At 34.4% G+C, this 24,091-nt stretch overlaps 1 protein-coding gene across 2 annotated transcripts; it reads left to right on the top strand.

Annotated features, from left to right (window-relative positions):
* Positions 1-59: 59 nt before the first annotated feature.
* Positions 60-10,475, top strand: LOC145065953 (putative clathrin assembly protein At2g01600). 2 transcript variants are annotated; one of them, XM_079013072.1, is made up of 15 exons: positions 60-173; positions 6,565-6,782; positions 6,888-6,957; positions 7,046-7,143; positions 7,450-7,588; positions 7,679-7,809; positions 7,889-7,981; positions 8,080-8,196; positions 8,295-8,360; positions 8,449-8,529; positions 9,070-9,150; positions 9,244-9,447; positions 9,532-9,613; positions 9,701-9,807; positions 9,912-10,475. In XM_079013072.1, the coding sequence occupies exons 2-15, from the start codon at positions 6,693-6,695 to the stop codon at positions 10,230-10,232; spliced, it is 1,680 nt and encodes a 559-aa protein (XP_078869198.1). In that variant the 5' UTR covers positions 60-173; positions 6,565-6,692; the 3' UTR covers positions 10,233-10,475. The 2 variants fall into 2 exon arrangements, with proteins under 2 accessions (XP_078869198.1, XP_078869197.1); XM_079013071.1 differs by lacking the exon at positions 60-173 and having other exon boundaries at positions 6,484-6,782.
* Positions 10,476-24,091: the final 13,616 nt, after the last annotated feature.

Consider the following 24,091-nt stretch of genomic DNA (forward strand, 5'->3'; position numbering starts at 1 on the left):
CTGCATCTTGAATAGTTGATTCTAGATTCAGATTGTTTTGATTCGTGGTGTGTTTTCAGTTGGGTGATTCCAGTTTGTAGTTTGTTTCTTGGGTGTGATCACAACAAAGATTCTACGTTGGATCCTCAAAGTCTAATCAACCGACGAAATTAAAGAAACCAAAGAACACAAGTGTATGTATTCTATCTCTCTATATTTCGTTTTTATGTACTAGTTGCCTAGACCTAGTGAACATTGGTTTTTAAATGGTTATGTTTTTATGTTGTTTTCTATTGTCTCTTTCATTGTCTAAGGACTCTCATAACCGAACAAATCATTCTTCATGATGACCTAACTGAAATGCACATCCTACGAAAATTCTTAGATGTTTTAACTTATATTAGTTGTGCTTTTTATCGTCAAAAAATTTAAATATAAAATATATCATGCATATTATGCAAAAATCCCAAATTTCAAGTAAACTATTAATGCTTAACACAAAATAATACCAAAAATAAGTAATGGTTCATACACAAGTAGTGATACAACAGGTTAAGATCGATACCAACAAGTCGAACTTAATGGTGTAGAAATCAAAGACTTTCAACAAAAATACACAATCCTAAGCCCTGACAAGTACACGATGGATTCACCCGTAGAGACCTTAATCCATTGCCAAGTAAGGCACAAGATTGGAATAATGGTTCTAAATTTGCAAAAGAATTCCATACCCACCCAACTCTTAGGTAAAACATGTCGACACACACATTTATACCATATGGCTATCACGTTGCAACCTTTACCATATCCACATATAACGTCCCAACCAAAGCGACTATCTAAAGTTAAATAAGACCAAACATAATTGAGAATTGTAGACGAATAAGACCAATGAATGACAAAACATGCATCACATGTCATGTCATGATCAATGCCACAATCATATGAAATAAACTACTACTAATACAAATTTATCAAACATTCGAGATATTCACCGAAATGACGTTACTTTTGAAAATGTTAGAAATGAATAACCACATTTGATGACTTTTATGCAAATAACCACCCCCTCCCTCTCTCACCTTCTTTCCGGATTTTAGTTTTTTTAATAAAAAAGCTTGATTTTTTTTTTTTATCTTTTCTCTCGTCTCAATTAAAGATATATTTGTCATATCAGCTAAAAAGTTAGTTGTTAGCTTATAAGTTAGGCGATAAAAATGATGTTTGATAAATATTACTTGATATGCTATATTGCTACGTCGAAGATATAAAATGATATAAAATGATATTTAGAAGAATATATTATATATATATATATAATTGGAAGTATATTTGGAATATTCTAAAAGCTCCTAAAAAATTAGTCTAAGTAGTTTTTTTTAAAAAAAAAGCTAGTTTATACATTATTTTTGGCTTGCCAAACATAAAAAAAAATTAAAATTAAAATAAAAAACTCAAAAATAAACTAGCTTATCAGCTAGTCGTGGCGTACCTAACACAACCTAAATCATTTCAATGTATATCTAACAAAAATAACAAATTTGGAACTTATTAACAAGTTTAAAAATCATAATAAAACAAGTTAAAAAAATCCTGAAAAATTTCAAAATTTTCAAATTAGATATGTATTCTTGAACCTTTTGAAAGGGAAAAAATTTGTTCAAAATCATGAACTATTTTTTAAGGAAAAAAACAATTTCCAAAAAAAATAGTTTGATAATGCAAATTTTTAAAATTGGTAATTTTATGGTCATTTATCGAGACTTGAGACTTAGTTATCGGTAGCCATGCATGAAGCGAGAGATGGCATAGTGTGTAGAGAGATGCTTAACATGCAGGATGGTTAAGACAGAGCACCAGAGGTTACATGGCAAGCTTCTACCTTTTGAGGTGCCCATGTGGAAATAGGAGCAGATCAATATGGTTTTCATCACCAAGTTTTCGAGGAAGACCAAGAGATTTGATGTGATTTGGGTCATTGTTGATCAACTAACCAAGAGTGTCAATTTTCTCGCTATTTGGGAGAGTTCTTCGGCCGATGTGTATGTAGCTAGATTGTCACTCGCCATGGTGTACAAGTTTCCATTGTATTTGATCGTGATGTATGGTTTACTTCTCGAATCTAGTAGAGATTTCATGAGGAGTTGCGTACAAGGCTGCATTTCAACACTAACTTATCACCCTCATACTAACGATCAGAGTGAGCAGACCATTCAGATACTCGAGGATATGTTGAGGGCTTGTTTTATCGATTTTGGTGGGAGTTGGGATTCCTACCTTCCCATAGAGGAGTTTTCTTAGAACAACTATCAATCTAGTATTGGTGCACCACTGTATGAGCTTCTCTATGGGAAGAAGTATCATACACCAGTTTGCAGGGGAGAGGCCGACCACAGGGTTATGGGGAGGACTGAGATGGTCTTCCGAACGACGAAGCTCATTGTAACACCCGGATTCCCAGGTTTATTAATTATTCCTTTTATTTTTGGAGATTGAGAGGGGACTCGGCGAGTTGGTGTTTAGACTCGCCGAGTATGGTCGTAGATTAGTATCCGGGTTCACAGTCGGACTCGGCGAGTCCATGTTGTTTAATGAAATCCTAATTTCCTGGGTTTGGGACTTATTTAAAGGCCCATAGGGCCGTCGTTTGCGGCTACCAAACCCCAGAGAGAAACCCTAAGAGATCTAGAGAGTTTGTGAGGAAGGAGAGGCCATTCTTGATCTTTTTGTTGCTGTATTTGCAAGAAAGAGGTGACCAAGGCAAGAGGAGGCTGAAGGAGGTGCGATTTTGGTGACTTCAGAGTTCATAGAGTTCATATTGAGGTATTTATTTGGACCTTCTTCAGTTTTGGTGTTGATTCTTAGAGTTAGGGTTTTCTAACCCCTTTAGAGGATGGATAAGTGGAGCAATTGGTCCCTTCTCGAGTATATGCTTTGGATCTGGACCCAAAGAGGTCTAGAGACCTTAACCATTGGAGCTTTATGAGTTATTTTGGGAGCCATGAGCTTAGGATGTCATTTTTGGGGCTAAATCACCAAGTTAGACCATTTAGATGTTATATGAGTGTCAAGGTCTGAACTTTATGTAATTATCATGCTTGGGAAGGTCAGATCTATGGATTAAAGGAACAGATCTAACCTTAGGAGGTCTATGGAGTCTGTGCATGGCATGAACTCGCCGAGTCCAAAGATCAGACTCGGCGAGTAGGGTGAGGGTTTCTCGTAAATCACTCAGTGAGTAGACTTGCCGAGTTGGGGAAATAACTCGGTGAGTTAGGGAGAGTTAGGGGACTGAAGTTCAAGGCGGAACTCGCCGAGTTGAGTCGGGGTGGCCCCGCGATTCATGCTAGGTGTGACTCGTCGAGTAAGGGGAGGGACTCGACGTGTCAAGATCAAGGAGATTTGTGATTGTTATTGCTACATAAGAATCAATGTAAGATCTTAACTCTATTCTTTTGGCAATTTCGATTATTGTATGTTAGAATTAGGGTTTATGAGCTTTGGATGATTATTTCATGTTCATTAGACAAAATAGATCCAAAACTTTAGGGTTTGCATGTACACCATAGGATTGATGTAGTGCTCATAACCCATCAGTTATGAGAAAGCAAGGACAAAACAGTCACAATTCTGAGCATTGCCACGTCGTAGCTTCTGGCAGAATGCTAAAATATTCATTAAGTGCTCAATTCCTTTAGATCAAGGCCCATAACCTCATATTTGGTTCTTTTTACTGACTTAATGGATAAATTTTCCAACTTTATCCATTAGGAATCCATCCTAAAGCTAGATCGACAACCTTAAGTCCATTAAGTCCTTAACATGACCCTAACTTGCTTATGGACCCAAAATAGCTTCAAACATGACTCTTTTCTCATTCTTAGAAACCTAAGGACCAATTGAGTGTCACAACAAGGTATGGAGTTCCTCAAACTCCAAGAGCATTCATGGAAGTAGGGATGAAAGTGGGTCTAAACCCGGACCGGATGGACCCAGACCCGGAAAACCCGGAACCGGTTAACGGGATTTTATAAAACCGGAAACCGGACCGATATATAGGAACCGGTTCCGGGTATGGTTCCGGGTAAAGTGGGTTTAGAACCGGAAAACCCGGAAACATCAAAGTAGGTAGGTTGGAACCGGATAAAGTGTGTTTAGAACCGGAAAACCCGGAAAAACCGGAACTTTTTGGTAATTACTTACTACTTAGTGGGTTGAACTTTGAAAATTTTCATATTGATATCCCGACTTTGGGGGATTGTAACTCATTGAATATGTAACCAAAATTAACAAAATTATAGTCTAAAATCATGTACAAACTCTAAAATAAACCCTGGAAATAACCGCATGTCAATCCGACTTTAAACGAATGTGATATGCATGTGTTAACATTTTCACATAATACAAAGTACAAAAACAAATAGCTGAAAAGTTGAAAATTTTCAATTTTCACCGACTTCGGAGGACTGTAAATCATTGAATGTTAAACAAAAAACGACCAAATTATAGTCTAAAATCATGTACAAACTGTAAACAACAAGTTGGAAAAAACCATATGTCAATCCGACTTCAAAAAAATTAGATATGCATGTTTTAAAACTTTCACAGAATACAAAAAAACTGAAATATTAAAACTTCCAGCTTTGATATATCGACTTTGGGGGACTGTCAGACAATGAATATAAAACTGAAAATGACAAATTTATAGTTTAAAATCATGTAAAAACTCTAAAATACATGTTGGAAAAAACCGTATGTCAATCGAAGTTGAAACGAATAAGATATGCATCTTTTAAACGTTTCACAAAAAAACGGTTCCGGGCCTAAAAGTGGTTCCGGTTCCAAAAACCGGTTCCGGTTTTTAGACCCGGTTTACCCGGACCCGATGGACCCAAACCCGGATTACCCGGAACCCGGATAAAGCCAATTTTTAAACCCGGAACCGGTTCCGGTTCCGGTTCTAAATCTCATTCCTACATGGAAGAAACCAAAATCATCTAAATAAGCTCAAACTTGAAACAAGAAGAATAAAGGTCAAGATGCGAACTTTATACCTCTAATAACTCTAAAATCTGAATTGAACAAAGGATCCAAGTTAGCTCCTTGCTTCCATGTACCACAATGAACTTCCTTCTTCAAGTTTCACCAAAAGCTAAGAACAAGGCCTTCAATCAATCAAACAAGCTCACAAACATGAAATGGGGGCTAGGGTTATGTTAAAGGAAGTTGGATGCAAAAAAGGACGCCCTAGATAATGAGTTAACGACTTTAAATATGGAAGAAACCCTAAAAAAATCATGGACTTGGTTGTAACGTTCACAACGTCATGACATTCTTCATGTCACGTTGTGACACCCATCAGAAGCAGGCGATCTTCAATTGTCATGCTACGTCGTGACACCCTTCATGTCACGTCGTGACATATGGTTTTCCTTAAAAACCATGCTTTTGACTCCTTTATATCATCAACTGGTCCATTCAAGAAAACACGTGTTACAATCAAACTCTCACTCTCAATGAGAATTGCATCTATGGTGCACTCTTGCTCTTCTATTTGTTTTTAAAGTTTGTAATGTAGAGAATTAATGTCCATGTAGAGAATTAATGGCCACATTGATCGATTTCTCAACCAATTCAAGACAATTTCATAGTGATAGAATGATGATCAAGATAAGAATTTACCCGGTGGAGAATGATGTTAATCCCTCCGTCTTCACTACCTTATGATCAATGATTTACCAAGACGATGTACTCTTATGATGAAGAGGATTAGATGATCAATTAAGATTGTTAGAGTGTTATTATGGTGAGAAAAATCAAGAACAACGTTATGTCAAAATTGATTGCATATTTATGAAGTGCATCTATTTGGAAATCCACATTAGGCCCCTACTGTCTTTGTCATTACAATTAATCCTATTAGTTAATATAAGATATACATATAGTTAATGTAAGACGTAAATATGAGACTTAATTAGTCATTTAGGCAAACCTTAAGGTAATAATAATTATACCTTATAAACTTAACCAATTACATAAATAGTCCAACATGTTAGCAATTATATTCTTTGCCTATCCAGTCCTATTATTACCACTAAACAAAAATACTCATTTTAATTTCAACAAAATAATCATTTAATCCATATTTATATTACACAACATCAAACATTATCTTAGAATTCATCATCCAATCTTCAAAAAGATTTTCAAAATCTAACCCAAAGTATCAAAGATCAAATAAAGTTAATTTCTTACCACGATACGCACATGTAAGAAGAATCATCTTAATAAACAAAACACATGCTATGATATCAGTAAAATAAATAAACACATTCTTAAAAATAAATAAATAAACACAAAAATCCCAATATTATATAAAAATGTCAAAATGATATACAAATATATTATCTAAAAAAGAATAAAAAAAAAGACCCGATCATGATGACGGTGGCCGCCATAGCCAACCAAGTTGACCACATTCGCCACAATCACAAATAAAGTATTCGAATATACAGAAAAAGGGAGAGAGAGAGAGAGAGAGAGAGAGAGAATAGTAACAGCCTAATTTTGCTGTTCGATGTGCAGTTGTCTTCTTTGGATTCCTTGTCACAAGAGAGAAGAAAGGTCTGTTCAAAGTCTGTAATTCTTTGTCCGAAAATCGATCGAAATACTTGGCGATCTATCTGTAACACCGTTCGATCAATCGAGATAAGATGGGTACTATGCAAACATGGCGGAAAGCCTATGGTGCTCTCAAAGATCAAACCAAAGTCGGATTAGCCCACGTCAATAGCGATTTCAAGGTTTTTCCCCCCTATATTTCTTCGCAATCGTTCAAGCAAATTTCGTGTATCTATCGTTCTATGATTCTATCTATAAATAGGGTTTGGATTTTGTGTGTTATTTAGGATGTGGATGTTGCGATCGTTAAAGCTACCAATCATGTTGAGTGCCCACCCAAAGAGAGACACATCAGAAGTGAGTGATTTCATCTTCTGTTTCCCCAATCAACGATTCGTATCATTTCCATGGCATAATGTTGAACATGTCGGTTTTATTTTTCCAGAAATTTTGGCGTATACTTCTGCTGTTCGTCCTCGAGCGGATGTACAATACTGTTTACATGCCCTAGCAAGGAGATTGGCTAAAACTCGTAATTGGACGGTAATGTTTTCAAAATTTCCTCTTTGTTGTCGTTGATTGCGAAGTTAGGGTTTTCTGAAAATCTCCCTGTATTGATTTCGTTTTCATTTACATAACTTGAATCATGGCTATAGATTCCATTAATAGGGTTTACTCTTACTATGCTTCAACTATTACATCGAACCATATGTAATAACTGATTTTCGTTACAACATCCATTCAATTCTCTTCTTCTACTTAATGAATCAGGTTAATCATGTCATCATAAACAAATCAATGAAAGTACTTCGCAATTCTCTGCATCTAAAACTTTTTGTTTCTTATCAGGTGGCTTTAAAAACACTGATAGTCATCCATAGGACACTAAGGGAAGGTGATCCAACTTTCAGGGAAGAACTTGTAAATTTTCAACAAAGAGGGCGTGTTCTTCAACTTGCTAATTTCAAAGATGATTCAAGCCCTATTGGTATCTTTTTTGATCTGTTTTCAACTTATAATTCGAATCTTTAAAATGTTTTAAGTAGTTCTTGATTTTTATTTTTATAAAATTTTACAGCTTGGGATTGTTCTGCTTGGGTACGTACATATGGACTTTTCTTAGAAGAAAGACTTGAATGTTTTAGAGTTTTGAAATATGATATTGAAGCTGAAAAAATCCCAAGACTTGCTCAAGGTCAAGAAAATAAGGTATATATATATTTTTTTTACATTTTATTATTATCCTATTTAATAATATTAATAATAATAATAATAATAATAAGTGCAGGGTTATAGCAGAACAAGGGATTTAGAAAGTGAAGAATTATTGGAACAACTTCCTGCTTTACAGCAATTACTCTATCGACTTATGGGATGCAGGGTATGTTTTTTTTTATATAAAATTTTATATATTTGTATAAATAATAAGTTGTAATTTGAATTTATAAAAAGTATGTTGCTATTTTGTGTGTTTTACAGCCTGAAGGAGCAGCTGTTGGAAATTATTTGATACAATATGCTCTGGCTTTGGTACTAAAAGAAAGTTTTAAAATCTATTGTGCTGTTAATGATGGAATTATCAATCTTATTGATAAGGTAATTAATTAAATAATTAAATGTCACTGTTTTTATGAAGTAATTAAATATCAGCATGATGTTTATTCATTTATTTTTTTTTCACTTTATTTATCTAGTTTTTTGAGATGCCAAGACATGAAGCCATCAAAGCCCTTGATATATATAAAAGAGCAGGTCAACAGGTAACTTTAAATAAAAAATGAAAATTTTTAATTGCAAAAGTTTTTAATTTTTGATGCATAATTTTAATTTTTGATTAAATTTATTCAGGCTGGAAGCCTTTCTGATTTTTATGATGTCTGCAAAAGATTGGAGCTTGCTAGAAATTTCCAGTTTCCTGTTCTCAGAGAGGTATAGTTTTTACTCTAATGCCCCTTGCTTCTTTTTGTTAAAAAAGGGTATTTTGGTAATTTGACCAAAACTCTAATGCCCCCTGTTTCTCATGGCCACAAAAGTTTAGAGAGGGGTATTTTGGTGTTCTTTTAACACAACTTTATTCCCCCTGTTTTATTATGGTGACAAAAGTTTCAAGAGGGGTATTTTGGTAATTTTAACAAGGGTATTTTGGTAATTTGACCAAAACTCTAATGCCTGATGTTTCTCGTGGTGACAAAAATTGCGAGAGGGGTATTTTGGTATTCTTTTATTTTTAACATAACTCTATCCCCCCTGGTTGATTATGGTGACAAAAGTTTCAAGAAGGGTATTTTGGTAATTTGACCAAAACTCTAATGCCTGATGTTTCTTGTGGCGACAAAAGTTGAGAGAGTGGTATTTTGGTGATTTTTTTTAACAGAACTTTATCCCCCCTGGTTGATTATGGCGACAAAAAGTTTCAAGAAGGGTATTTTGGTAATTTGAACATAATTAGTCTTTTATCTTGTTTTCCAGCCTCCACAATCCTTTCTTGCAACAATGGAAGAGTACATAAGAGAGGCACCAAGGTTGGTCTCTGGGCCAACTCAGACATTAGTGAGTATCAAAATTTTAATAACTTTTTAATAAAAACTTTTTTCTTTTATTTTGATAATTAAAAATATTTTGTTATTTATATGATATATTCAGGAATACCCAGAAAGACTTATGTTGACATATAAACCAGAAGCAGAAGAAGAAGATAAACATGAAGAAGAAGAAACATATTCAACAATTGATGAAATTAAAGCAGTCCCAATAAATGACTTTTTAGCTTCAAATCATGTTCATGAGCCACCTCCACCTCCACCTCCCCAACCTACTTTTAACAGCCGGGACCCGGATGATTTATTGGTAAATTTTTTTTTTTATTAATTCTGAAATATTAAATGGTTTTTACTTTTTAATAAAGGAATAATAATAATGATATTTGTTTAGGGATTGAATTTTGATGATCCGTTGCCTAATGGATCGGCTATTGAGGAAACCAATGCATTGGCTCTTGCCATTATTCCATCTGGTAAATTTTACCAAATTTCTTTATTAAAAAAAAAGAAATTACTATTTCCTTTTATTAATAATTTGCATTTTGTTTTTCTCCATGTAGATACAACATCTGGTTTTCAATCAAAAGATTTTGATCCAACTGGTTGGGAACTTGCTTTAGTCACCACTCCTTCCACCAATATCTCTTCAATTCAAGACAGACAATTGGTAACTCTTCAACTCTTTCTTAAATACAACGGAATGGAATCTCTGATTCCCATTCCCTCAAATCCTTCCTTAATTGTTTCCTTGTCATTATTTTGATTGATCAGGCTGGTGGATTGGACTCACTTACACTCAACAGCTTATACGATGAAGGAGCATATAGAGCCTCACAACAACCCGTTTACGGCTCACCCGCTCCAAACCCGTTTGACACACCCGACCCATTTGGTGCCCCACCCGGTCAACTCACACCCTACCACCCGCCTAACCCTAACCCTAACCCGAACCCATTCGGTCCGTACCAACCAAACCTCATGATGGGCCCGGCCCCACCCAACCCTTTTTTCGATTCTGGGTTTGGTCAATTCCCGGTCAATAACGGGGCCCATCCTCATACCAACAATCCTTTTGGGACCACCTTATTATGAGAGACAATTGTTAGGATTTATATTTGGGAAAATGAAAAAAATTGAGTTTTTTTTTTTTTTAGTATATATTTTGAAATGATTTGGGTCTTTGTTTTGTGGGTTTGGATTTGATGGATGGATATTGAATAGATATGATATTCTTCTTGTTAGATGTAAGGAAGTAGTTGTAATAACTAATAAGTGAAGTGACTCATGGTTGATAATATGTCATTTGTCTTGTATGAATGGTTCTTTATTTATTTATTTATTTGGTATTGGGTATTTAGACAAAAACATTGAAAATGACATAAGAGAAAACATGTTTGTTCTTTATTGAGACTAGTTTCGTAAGTTGAATCATAGGATGCTAAGATTGTTGGTGAACTTTTCTTGAAAGTTGAGGAATCTTGTAACAACCAGGATTATTTATTTATTTATTTCTATTAATTTTTTTGTTTGTTTGTTAGTGATTTAGCTGTTTTGATAAAACTAACGTTAAGTTGGAAATTGTAATTTTTATTTGTGAGGAAATGTTTTATAAACTAACTGGAATCATTTAAAAGTGAAATTACGTAAAATCCAAACACTAAAATCTCTCGAAAGTTAATTGAAGTAGTTTTTGTATATTTTTTTGTTTAAAATAAAAATTAAAACTTTGTACAATTGAATAAACTTTTCTTTAATTTCAGTTTTTCTTGAAAAAATAAGAATTGAAAACTACAATCTCTTAAAAGCTCGTTGTAGAATGTGTCTTAATGTAATCAGTATTAAGAGTATTGATCAAGAATTTAAGTTGGTGGGAGTCAAGATGAAGCATAACTTGTGGGATTGGTAAGTTGGAAATAATTTTCTAAGGTCTTCAACAAAACATTCTCTTAAATCGTTCAAGAATTGAAATTCCTCTCATCTCTTTAACTAACAACATTAACCAAATAAGGGATTGAAATGAATTTTATTCCAAAATTAATGGAATCCTTTGATCCAAATGCCACTTTTTAAAGTTTATACTAGGACACTCATATAACACTCTGTCTATCCATACTTTATTAATCTTGATTTTAAGAAAAGTATTAAGAGAATACTTTAAGGAATTATTTTATATTAGTACTTTACGGAATTATAATATCAGTGGAAGGTATCTTTACACCCACGCCAATACGATAAAAAGATCACATTAAAAAAAAAGCTCATTCAAGTTATATAACAATAACAAAATAGCATTAGAAATGTATTTTTATAACCTTAATTTTTGTCGAGATTAGCAAAAGAGGATTTAAAACATGTTTAATTGTTTATAATATTATTCTTATATTGCTAATACGATTTTTTAATTTCTTCAGTACCCAAATAAACAATGAAGTTCATAGTTTTAAAAATCAACTTATTTAAGTCATAAATTTTAAGCCAATAAGACCACATATCCATTTAAGATTATTATTTTTAACTTTAGTGGGTGGTAAGGTGTCATTGTTGAAAATTGTCTATTCAAAAGGTAACAAAATGTGGGATCGGTTTCGATTGGAAATACATAGAACCAAAACATTTAGACTTTCAAATATATATATATATATATATATATATATATATATATATATATATATATATATATATATATATATATATATATATATATATATATATATATGCGCGCGCGCAACAATAAATAGTTCTTTTAGCAAATATTTTTTTTTTACTGAAAATAATCATTAGATTTTCTAATTAGTTATTATGTAATATAAAATTACCACTTTTAAATAAAATATTTATGTTTAGACATTATATTTATATTGTATATTTATACATTTGATGTAAATTAAATAATATCAGTGTCTAGTTTAAAAAATGTAAATTAATTTATATACATAAATTTAATATTTTAAAATTACAGGACTCTAAATTAAATTTCTTAATAATATTTCTTAATTCAAGTTTTCAAACTTTTGTCAAGTATATATATATATATATATATATATATATATATATATATATATATATATATATATATATATATATATATATATATCCACCAACTCTTTATCGCCACCAACCACCGCCGCGGGCCACCACCACCACCTCCGCCACAACCACGACCTCAACAATCCACCACCAATACCACCTCCGCAACCAGCCATCACCTACTGCCGTCATATTCATATATGAATAACTATTTTTGTTATATTTATTCATATATGAATATACATATTCATATATGAATATGACTTGTTATGTTCGCCTGGTACGCTAGAACGCTTAAGCGGCAAATTCGAAATGAGTCGTTAAGATTCATTCTATCATTCTTAACCTTTTTTCTCAATTGAATCTTTATATATATATATATATATATATATATATATATATATATATATATATATATATATATATATATATATATATATATATATATATATATATATATAAATCCACCACCGCCACCTCCGCTACAACCACCAACACCACCTCCGCAACCAACCACCACCAACCATCGCCACCTCCACCACCACCCATGAAACATCCCGGGTTTTCAGGTATTTTCAAATTCTTCCTTGATTATTATTTTTGTCATTTCTAGTCCTTGGGAATAGAAGGTTGTAGCCATGGGATGCCCTAATGGCAATTTTAATAATTCTGGTCAAGAGGAGTATGCTAAGTGTACATAAGGGTACACTAAGCGTACTAGGGTGCGCCCTAGTACGTAGGGCGTACACTTGTGTACGTTGGGCGTACTCATGTCTGGATGAAAATCCTAATATTTAGGGTTTGGGTGGTATATAAGTGTCCTTATAACTCATTTCTCCCAACATTTTCAGCCTCCATATCTTTGTGACATTTTCCAAGACCCTAGCCTTGTGTGTGTGTGAGGGTTCTTGGTGTCGAGAAGAAGAAGAGATTCCTCAAAGAGCCTTGGTGTGGATTCAAGCTTTGGATCTGAGACCTTCATCTCCTTGGGAAGCTCTAGAAGGTAAAAAGATTTTACCTTTACTTGTATTTTCCCTTAGATCTTGCATGGAAAGTTTTATGTGTGCTCAAGTCCCTATTGTTGGTCTTGATGAATTGAGCTACTCTAACACCAAAGAATCCGTCCTTTCTGGAGATTTAGGGTATTTTAGGTCATAAAAATGCTATCTTGGCCCATTTAGTGGTTGCATGCATGTTATAAAGGTCTTAAGTGGTTAAGACAAGCAAGGGTTTTGAGTCTAGGGACTTATTGGGCATGCATAACCATAAAGTTGGAAACTTTATGGTTTAGGGCACCTATTTGGGTGTAGATCTAGCTTTGGGATGTCTGGACGTGATGTATTAAGAACTTAACGGAGATCTGCATGGCCATAACGTACGCTAGGCGTACCAAGGCATACGTCGGGCGTAGGTGGTCAGCGTCACGCTTTCTGGTCAAGGTGGGTACGCTAAGCGTACAACTGAGTATGCCCCGCATACTCATCCTGTTGGGTTTAGCTACTTTGGGCTTCGGGTATTGGGTCGTTTGGTGGGCTTTGATGCTTGGGCCCTAATGGGACATCTGGACAAATGTTTTTTGGGCTAATTGGAGGACCAAGTCTTTGGGTGAGGCCCAATAAGGGGTTTAGGCTCAATTTGGAAAATTGGGCCAATAATGGGCCTTGAAATAGTTAGACCTTTTGGATGTAAAATTTTAGACTTGGCCCTTGGCCCAATTAGAGAAAAGGTAAATGGACAATTACCCTATGTCGGGGGCCCTTAGTCAAGAGTGGTATTCTAATTGTTGATTGGGTGTTTGTTTATTGTGATAGTTCGGGAGTTTCGGTGAGTCGGCAGTCGGAGGTTTCAGTTCAGTTTGACATTGTGAGGTGAGTCTTCCTCACTATACTTTCGAGTCGAAGGCACCAAGGTCGGCCCATTGGTTTGAGAACCTGATATTGCTGATATGATGAGTATGATATAGATGTGTATGCTAGTCTGATAGATCTGTAGGACTACCTGTAAATTGTATGTTTATCTGTTTATGATATTTTCTGTTATATGTCGACATATTGTGTGGACAGGATTAGGTAGTACTGCTTTATTCTATAGCCAACAAACCCTGGAGTATGCCATATATGAGCTGAGGGTCAGGGAGGGCGTGACAGACTCATACTGAGGACTCATGAGCATTCCAGATACGATTTGAGGGTTGGGAAGGGCATGCCATACTCGTACTAAGGGCTTAGCGATATTCGTTCTGTTGACTGATCAGGCTGGCAAGCAAGCTAGACATAAGTCGTGGGCCCGTGGGACAAGCCAGACTTATGCTGTGGGCTCAAGGGTAATCCAGTCTGTACAGTTGTGGACCCATTGCATGCTATTATTATATTTGTGCTATTTGTTATGTATTGGTATTTTGGGGGAACTCACTAAGCTTTAGGCTTACAGTCTTGGATTGTGTTTTAGGTACCTCAATGGATCGCGGGAAGGTGAAGGCGTGATCGTGCACCTTCTCATGTTTTTATTTTACAATTTTGGGATTTCTCTGATGTGAAACTTATTTTGAAAACAATTTGTAAACAAATGTTGGAATTTGAGTTGTTTAAAAATTTAAAATTTTCAAGAATTTTATGAATCTTACAACCCACTGATGCCATATTCATATATGAATAACCATTTCCGTTATAATTATTCATATATGAATATACGTATTCATATATGAATACAACTATTCATATATGAATATATAAATATCCATATATGTATTCATAAATGAATATGACCTGTTATCTTTGCCTGGTACGCTAGAACGCTTAAGCAACAAATTCGAAATGAGTGGTTATGATTCATTCCCTCATTCTTAACCTTTTTTTTCTCAATTGAACCCTTATATATATATATATATATATATATATATATATGTGTGTGTGTGTGTGTGTGTGTGTGTGTGTGTGTGTGTCCGCCAAACATTTTGATTAATCACTTGGGATTGACTGAATTCTAGAACCCTTATTCTTCATTGCTAAAAAAACCAAAACATGCCACTAAGTTTGAATGGTGGAAAACAATTAAGAGATAGCCAAATAGGAAAGCCTTCATCGAATAGGTGACTACTTTGAAGTGCAATGCCTTTAAATCCAGAAACGCTGGAAGATCAACAAGCTGCGATTGCATCAATATTTAATTGTAAGAACTCAGAAGCCCTACAAAATTAGAGCGAAACCTATGCATTTTGTTATTTCAAAATCAAGCTCATCTAGTCACTCCACAAAGGATAAGAAACGTGTTTCGTTTGAAAACTTTATATAAGTCTGATTGTTTTATATATGATATAGATGGATTTTTTTTCTTTCTTTAGAAACTTAGGTTGTGTTTGATATTGGTCTGACTGAGTCGGCTCATACCTTTTTGGCTGACTCGGTCAGCTATATGTGTTTTATAAACATTTTATGCGCGTCTAATTCAGAAATCTAAAGCTAATTGGGAAAGAAGTTGGAAATTAACTGACTTAGAAAAGGAGAAAAGTTTCCATCGGTGCCCTTTCTTCTTCCCTTTCAACGACTCTTCTTATTCAGCAACCAACAATCAACATTGAACCATTTCTTCCTCTTCCAACCGCCGATTGAACCTCCTTCCTCGTCTATCAGGTACACTTCTGATGTTCTTTTCTTCTCCAACCGATCAAAGCTTATTGCCCTAAAACTTCCGATTTTTGCCATAGTCAACCCCAATCTTTCTGTAAAAGTTTTGATTTATGCTGTTGAATATTTGTTGGTTGTTGAGAGAGATAATAAGTTCCGATTTTTGCTTCAAGTTTTAATTTTTGTTGTTGTTAGTTGTTCCCTTCATGTTTCCTGTTAAGAGAGTTATGTATTGAACTCTTTTTGAACCAAAATTGATATTCAAAGCATTAGTCAAAAGCAGTTCTTGCATATATTTTGGAAATTATTTGTGTCTTTCAGTAAAGATTAGGGGCAAATGCTCATTAGATTCCCTTTAGTCGATAAATGCGCATGGGTCTAACCGGTTCTTGGTCTTATATTATAAAAACCATGTCTTTGAGTCAAGATTAGGAGAAAACGTGTCTTGAATTCCTTCTCATCATAAATTTTAGTATTGTATTTTTTTGGTGGGTCAAACCTCTTATTGCCTCTTATATTATTCCAGTTATGTCTTTGAGTTTAGATTAGTGGCTAATGATTCTCGGATCCCCTTTAGTAGATAAATGCTAATGTTGTTGTGATATATTTTCTTTGTCAAACTGGTTGTTGCTCTTATCTTATGGAAATTATATATTCGGGTCAAGATTTGGTCCAAATGTGCCTTGTATTCCTTTAGCTGATCAATGCTTAAATGATTATTCTATTCATATTGTAAACATTCTAACAAAGTATATGTAGGTCATATTTTAACCCTATGTATAACATGTATGAGATGTGTGTCATATGTGCTCAAATGGAGTGCCGAATATACCCATTAATGGTTATATTTTAGGCTGTTGTGTTTGATATTTATCTCAAAGATAAAGTTATGGATTACAATTTTTATTTGGATTTTAAATAATGTGTGTTTAATTTATATTTTGTATGACAATTTGAATGTTTTTATAATTATTAGAAAACTATATCCATCATTGTATAGAGTAGAAGGGTAAAATAGTCATTTTTCATCAGTCAGTAGATTTAGTCAGATGTACAATCAAACAACATGGTTTCTTACTCAGTCGGAATTTATTACCGAGACAGAGCTTTCTCAATCAACACTTTCTCGGCCAACAACTATCAAACGGGACCTTAGTTATTTCATATTTTGTATAAGGTTAGATTAGTAATTTTAATGTTGTGGTTTATTCTAATCTAGTTCTACTAAACATAATACAAACAGTTTCTTCTGTTTTGTCCAGTCCAATCATGTCATGTCTGGTCCTTGTACTAAATGCTACCTCAAAAATAGGCACATGTATTATTTTTATGCGACCTTGTATAGTCTATCCCTATTGATTGTTGTATTATGGTATATATCTCTTAATAAATGAGATTGAGGATTCATGTTCCGACTATGACACCATGTTACAAAGAATATTTTAATTTCCATGAATCCTCGCTTTAATTCAAAAAGTGATAAGCTAGGTATTTTCCCATGATTGATCTCTCATTAAACATCCGTATGAATGCAAAGAATACAAATGCCAAATGGGCCAATACACATAATGGGCTAATCTAAAAACATATAAATACATAATAATACATATATGCTAACCTTCCCTGTAGTTTTATCAGGAGGAGAATTGTGAATGTTTAAACCGGACTTGAAATCATTGAAGAGTTGCGTCGGAAGTCCCTTGGTGAAGATATCAGCATATCGTGCAAAAAAGGGCACATGAAAAACTCGAACGGCGCCCAGAGTGACCAAATCACGAACAAAATGAATATCAATCTCGATGTGTTTCGTACGCTGGTGCTGAACAGGGTTCGAGATCATGTAAACCAAACTAATATTGTCACAATAGACAATAGTGGATTTGGTAGGTGGACACCAAGTTCATGTAGCAAATTTCGAACCCAACAACCCTCCGCAACTGTATTAGCAATGCTGCGATATTTCGGCTCTACACTGGATCATGCGATAACCCCTTGTCGCTTAAAGGATCAAGAAATGAGATTATCTCCTAGAAAAACACAATATCTTGAGGTCGAGCGGCACAAAATAGGACATCCTCCCCAATCTGCATCTAAATGGGCCCAAATATCAGAACAGGGTGAAACGTGAAGCTGTAAACCATGATCCAAAGTGCCTATAATGTAGCGTAGAATGTGCTTTAGTGCATGAAGATGAGGCTCCTTAGGGTTATGCATGAATAAATAGATCTGTTGAACAACGAAAGCAATGTCTGGTCGAGTGAAGGTAAGGTACTGAAGATCTCTGGCCGGACTGCGATACACCAAGGGGCCAGTAACAGAAGGACCAGAGGCATCCAACTTATGATTAGTTTCTACTAGCATACAAACTGGATTGCACTGAAGCATATGAGCTCGGTCAAGGATCTCGGGTGCATACTTTCTTTGAGAGAGAAAGAGTTTGTGAGAGGATCAAGTAGCAGAGATCCTGAGAAAGTAGTTAAGGGCCCCAAGGTCGGTCATGGAAAACTCGCTCCTGATATGAGTAATGATGGACTGAAAGTGGTAAGTGGAAGAGGCGGTGAGAACAACGTCATCCAAATATAATAACAGATAGGCAATATCAGTTCCATGATGATAAATGAAGAGGGAAGAATCAATAAGACTGTGATGAAACCCCATGTATAGTGCAAGCTGAGCAAACCGCTGGTACCAGGTTCAAGGATCCTGCTTGAGATTGTATAAAGGTATTTATAGATGAAACACATGATCCAGATGCTGAGGGTCACAAAACCTTGGGGGCTGATGCATGAAGACCTTCTCCTGTAAGTGACCATGAAGAAATGCATTCCTCACATCAAGCTGAAGTATAAGCCAATGTGTGGAGATGGCTAAACTGAGAACAATACAAATGGTGGTCAGTTTGACCACCAGACTAAAGTCTCATCACAATCAATTCCATGTTGCTGACTGCGCCCGTTTGCCACTAGATGGGCTTTATACCATGAGAGATCAATCAACATTAACTTTTTGTTTGAATAACCACATGGATCGAACGATGTTTGCTCCCAGAGGACATGAAACGAGAACCCAAGTACTATTAGCAATAAGAGCTCTATATTCCTCGTGCATGGCTTTATGCCAGTTTGGGTCTTTCAAAGCCTGTATATGTGACTTCGGGATAGAGGAAATGGAAGAAGGGATAAGATTAAGGCGGTCTATAGGTTTTATGATATCTAGTGTGCATATGATATGTAGGGGGTAGGGGTGAAGGAGCAGGGGAGTTTGTAGGTGAAGGGGACTCGTGAGTGGGAGATGAAGACTAACGAGTATGAGATGGGGAGGGGTAGGGATGTGGGTATCTTCGGTATGATAAGGAGGGGTAGCGGAAACGGGATGGTTAGGGTGAAGGATATGTTGAAGAGTGGGGGATATTTTGGAGTCTAATAGAAAATCATAGGAGGGAGGGTTGGTGGGGGCGACTGAGCCATAGGGGAAGGTAGTCTCGTCAAAGGTAACACGGCGAGAGATAAGGAGTTTTCGAGTGGATAGATCAAAACATCGGAACCCATGACAATGATTAGGGTAACCAAGAAAAAGATGCATGGAGTGGAACGAGGTTGAAGTTTATGAGTGATGTGAATGCGTGGAAAACATAGGCATCCAAAAACACGAAGATGGTCATATATAGGGTGGCGGTGGTAAAGGAGATAGTGGGGGTGCCATTTGAGATGGAAGCATATGGAAGAATATTAAAAAGATGGGTTGTCATGTGGAGAGCTTCAGGCCAGAAGGCGGGAGGAAAGTGGGAGTGAAAAAGAAGGGTGTGCATCATATTGTTGATGGTGCGAATCATACGTTCAAAGTGACCATTTTGTTGAGAGGTGTGAGAGCATGATAATTGAAAAATGGTCCCGTTAGAAGCATAATAATTATGAAATTGAGAGTTATTGTACTCCCTTCCATTGTCACATTGGAATTGTTTAATGTGATCCACAAATTGAGTAGATATTAGGTTGGGAAGATGTAAGAATTTGGAAAAAACTTCAGATTTTTGTTTGATGGGGGTATACCCAAAGGTAATGAGTAACTTGATCAAGAAACACAACATAATATTGTAAACCAACATTACTTGAAATATGAGATGTCCACAAGTCAGAATGAATAATCTCAAAAGGTGCAGAAGCAGTAGAATTTGACAAATAAAAAGGTAATCTAGTGTGTTTTCCAAGTTGACACGCATGGCAAGTAACATTATTTTTTGGTAATTGACAAGAAATAAAGCCACTAGAAGATAAAGGCTTCAAGACTTGATCGCCGAGATGGCCGAGTTTTTGATGCCAAGTGGAGGAAGAGGTGGACACGAACACATGACTTGTGGAGCTTGAAACTGGATAGAGAGGCCCAGAGTTGTCACAGCGGATTGGAGGACAGCTTGTCTGATAATCAAGAACGGTAAAACCATAAGGATCAAAATCAATAGAACAATTGTTTTGTGTAGTAAATTTCCAAACAAATATGAGATTTTTAATAATGTTTGATGTGATAAGAACATTTTGCAAGTGAAGTGGGCGGTAAATATTAGGTATAGGAAAAAAGGAGTGTCCCGATGTCACAACACATATTACAGATCCATTACCGACATAAATAGAGCGCAAGTAATGATTATTACTAAAGGAATCGAGTATACCTGAGTGGGCATGAACTTGATCAGTTTCCCCGATGTCCATAACCCAACCATCATTTGCCGGATCGTTTAGAGACATAGCATCGAACATTTGCAGGAGGGAAGTTGGTTAATCATTGCCAAGAAAAGTGTAATGCCTGGATCCTGGTATGTGTTTAATTTACTATTTATTCAAATTATAAGAGCAACTCGACGAGTTAGAAGCCCCAAACTCGTCGAGTAGAGATCATATGGGCCGCGTGATGTAAGTAACCTACTCGACGAGTTGAGAGGCCTCAACTAGACGAGTAGGCTGACAGAGGGGAAACCCTAATTTCCAGGGTTCTACACCCTATTTAAAGGACTTAATCTTTTCACCAGCCCCTCATCAACCTCCCTAAAACCCTAAATCGTATTGTGAGCTCCTTAATGAGAAACTAGAGGTTTTGAGTGGATTTTTGTGTGTTCTTGTGCTTGGTGAAAGACTTGGAAGAACTAGAAGGTCATTGAGCTTGAGGAGAAACACTAGATCTGGGTCTCGTCCATCTTTGGCAACTTTCTGAGGTAAAAAGTCTCAAACTTGAAGCTTAATGTCTTAGATCTCTCTTAGTCTTGTTTTTTTGGATCTTTTTGACCCCACTGTTGGAGCATGATAAACCTTCATAGTCCTAATGCTAAAAACTTCGATTCTCAGTGTTATTTGGTCCGTAGATTCATAAAAAGGGTCCTAAACCCATTCATGCCCAAAAAAAGACCATATGCATAGAAGTATGTTGCTATATCTCGAGATTGGGTCCATTTGAGGCATGTAAAGCCATCAAGTTGTCGACTTTATAGATGTATGCCATTGAAACAATGTAGATCTATATTCTGGAACCTTGGATCTGAGGAAACAGCTTAATAGACTAGAACTATGAGGAACTTGGCGAGTTCATAGAGGAACTCGACGAGTTGGGTCGAACAATCCCGATTCTGTGATAGGGAAGAACACGGTGAGTTCATGGAAGAACTAGACGAGTTGGCTCTCGAAATCACAATTATGTGATTCTCCCATACATAGATGTATGCTCGATTTTATGATTTGTATTTTTTTTAGATTTTTTTAAAAAGTTTTTTATGGTGTCCTCATGAATTTTCACTTTAAAATGAGTACTCACCCGATCCTCTCTCTTTATATATATATATATATATATATATATATATATATATATATATATATATAAAATCGAGTCCGTATAAAAAGAGTACATGGCTTATTCTTATAAGCATACCAAAATATCATAAGTATGAATGATAACCGACAAATAATGAAACTCGAAGAGTATAGGGGTTCCTCTTTACCTATGAATATCGTATTACTTACTTTGTGGTTCTTTTTCCAAATAAATTAAAGTTGATTGATAAATAAATAAAAAATAAAGAAAAAGCAAAAATAAAGGGGATCTAATAAGCTGTAATTACTCTTTTTGAATAGTTTGAAGAGGCTCTTGGATCTTACAATCTTTTTCGATTCATAATTTCCTTTCTGAACCGGATTCATAATTTCTTAATTTTAAGAAAAGTAATACATAAAACGCTATTAAAAATGTTTCAAAATGATTTATAAGTCATCAGCAAAAGATACCAACGATCTACATTAAAAAAGGGAAGTGGTTGTTTATAGCCTTTTTTTATCAGTACATAACGATTTACGATCTAAAATTTTATATTATATAAACTTATAAAATATCAATTGTTGTTTATGAAAAAAAATATATAAATTAATTCTTTTTACATTAACCCTGTCATGTTAGTTAGTATGTTATGTTAGAAGTATCTAATTAACCAAATGTTTAAATTATGATAACTAATGCGTAAATAAAAGAACCATGTGTTAATTGGCATTAATGATATAAAAAACTTATTCTTTATTTTTATTATTATTATTATTATTATTATTATTATTATTATTATTATTATTTGCAAAAGTATAATTTGTGGATTTCATAAAACATGACAAAATAGAAAAAGAAGGTTGAAATTATAATGAAAATGAATAGCAATATTCATTTTATACGCATGTGTTTTATACTATCATCCTCAAACTTTGAAAGTCTACAAATCTTACTTTTTAAGTTTCAAACCGACCATGAAAAATAAGAGATACACCGTAATACGATTGTATTTTATGTGTTCCTTTCCCATTATCTTTTCATAAAAAACCAGTAAAATAATTATTGATATCTTCTTAAACTAAAAAAAAAATCTTAGTTTACTATTGTTAGGTAAATCTACTTATATCTTCTTGTCATTTGAATATATTTGACAAAACTAATTGAAAGTTAATAGCTAATAGTTGGTGGTTGGTAGATAAAAACAGTAAACTTTATCTTTTATTTGTATATGGATGTGCCGCAAAAGTAATTGTAAACCTTTAAAACATATAAAATTACATAAAAGACATTTTTATAAAATAAAATAGAAATATAATTTTTAAAAAATGATAATTAAGTGACTTTGTAAAAATATAAAATACCTTTTTGTTAAATGCTATTTGAAGTTGTTTTTAAATTTTGTTTAAGCTAAAGTTAGAAGCTACTATTGACGACGGATTTTTTTTAGTGTTTTTTTCTTAAAAACTCTAAAAATTGCATGTCAAACTCTCCCTAAATTACAACCGTTTTTTTTATTGTTTTCCATTATACTTTATAAAATAAAATAGTTTAAGTCTGGTATGATGATTTGAAACCGTTAAGAATATTGTTTTCTTAGATTTAAGAATGATAATATTTAAATGTTTATAATATTCTCATTCATGTGTGAGTGTATTGAGTAATAACAACTCATCGTGTATGATAATCATGTCATAAGAACATGTTTAAAATTTTGAATCTAGATATCATAATTATGGGCACGTAGTTTTCACTTAAACTTTAAACATTAGTTGGGCAAACTATTAAATCAACATAGTTATAGAAGAAGAAATTGACTGATTATTGAATCAAACATAAAGATGATATAAATAATAGCAAAAACAGATATAAAAATTAATAAGGATGATCGTTATATTTTATTTTCATATAAAATATTCATAAGATATGAGCTTTTTCATTTTTAAAAGTAAAAACATCAAATAAAAACAACGTTAAGCCTTCACCCCGTGATGGAGTTTTTTCAATTGGTATGATGCATCTCATATACAATCAATTGTTAATAACCAACTTATAAAAATAATAAGATACTACAAATCAAAATTTATGGGCTCCAAGTTTTAGAGGTTTTTTTTTTTTTTTTTTTTTTTTTGATAAAAGTTTTACCATTGTCATAAAATACTTATTGAAAAAGATATCATATTATAGATAATGTAATAATATCAGTTAACTATGTTTTTTACGATAATTTTTAGCATCAAATGTTACTGTGATATTGACTTCTAAGTTGTAGATAATGGTAGTTCGACTTTGTTTTGGAGAGATATTTAGTTAGGAAACTTAGAATTTTCCATAGTGTTCCTAGGCTTGCGACTCTTGAAACGGATTTGGATTGCTCAATTACTGATAGGAGGGAAAATCAAGATTGGAGATGGATGTGGAGACGCGAACCGAGGGGAGGTATCGAACAAGCTCAATTGTTAGTTCTTTTAAATCTTCTCCGCCCGATGGTTCTCTCGAATTGTCCTG

The sequence above is a fragment of the Lactuca serriola genome, chromosome 8 (genome assembly GCF_051521515.1).
Source record: "Lactuca serriola cultivar US96UC23 chromosome 8, Lser_US96UC23_V15, whole genome shotgun sequence".
NCBI classification, from domain to species: Eukaryota; Viridiplantae; Streptophyta; class Magnoliopsida; order Asterales; family Asteraceae; genus Lactuca; species Lactuca serriola.

Excerpts from the sequence above, each read along its gene's own strand:
- LOC145065953 (XM_079013072.1), top strand. The coding sequence starts at position 6,693 with ATGGGTACTATGCAAACATGGCGGAAAGCCTATGGTGCTCTCAAAGAT. Across the intron at positions 7,810-7,888 it reads CTCAAGGTCAAGAAAATAAG|GGTTATAGCAGAACAAGGGA; the intron begins GTATATATATAT and ends TAATAAGTGCAG. Across the intron at positions 8,530-9,069 it reads AGTTTCCTGTTCTCAGAGAG|CCTCCACAATCCTTTCTTGC; the intron begins GTATAGTTTTTA and ends CTTGTTTTCCAG.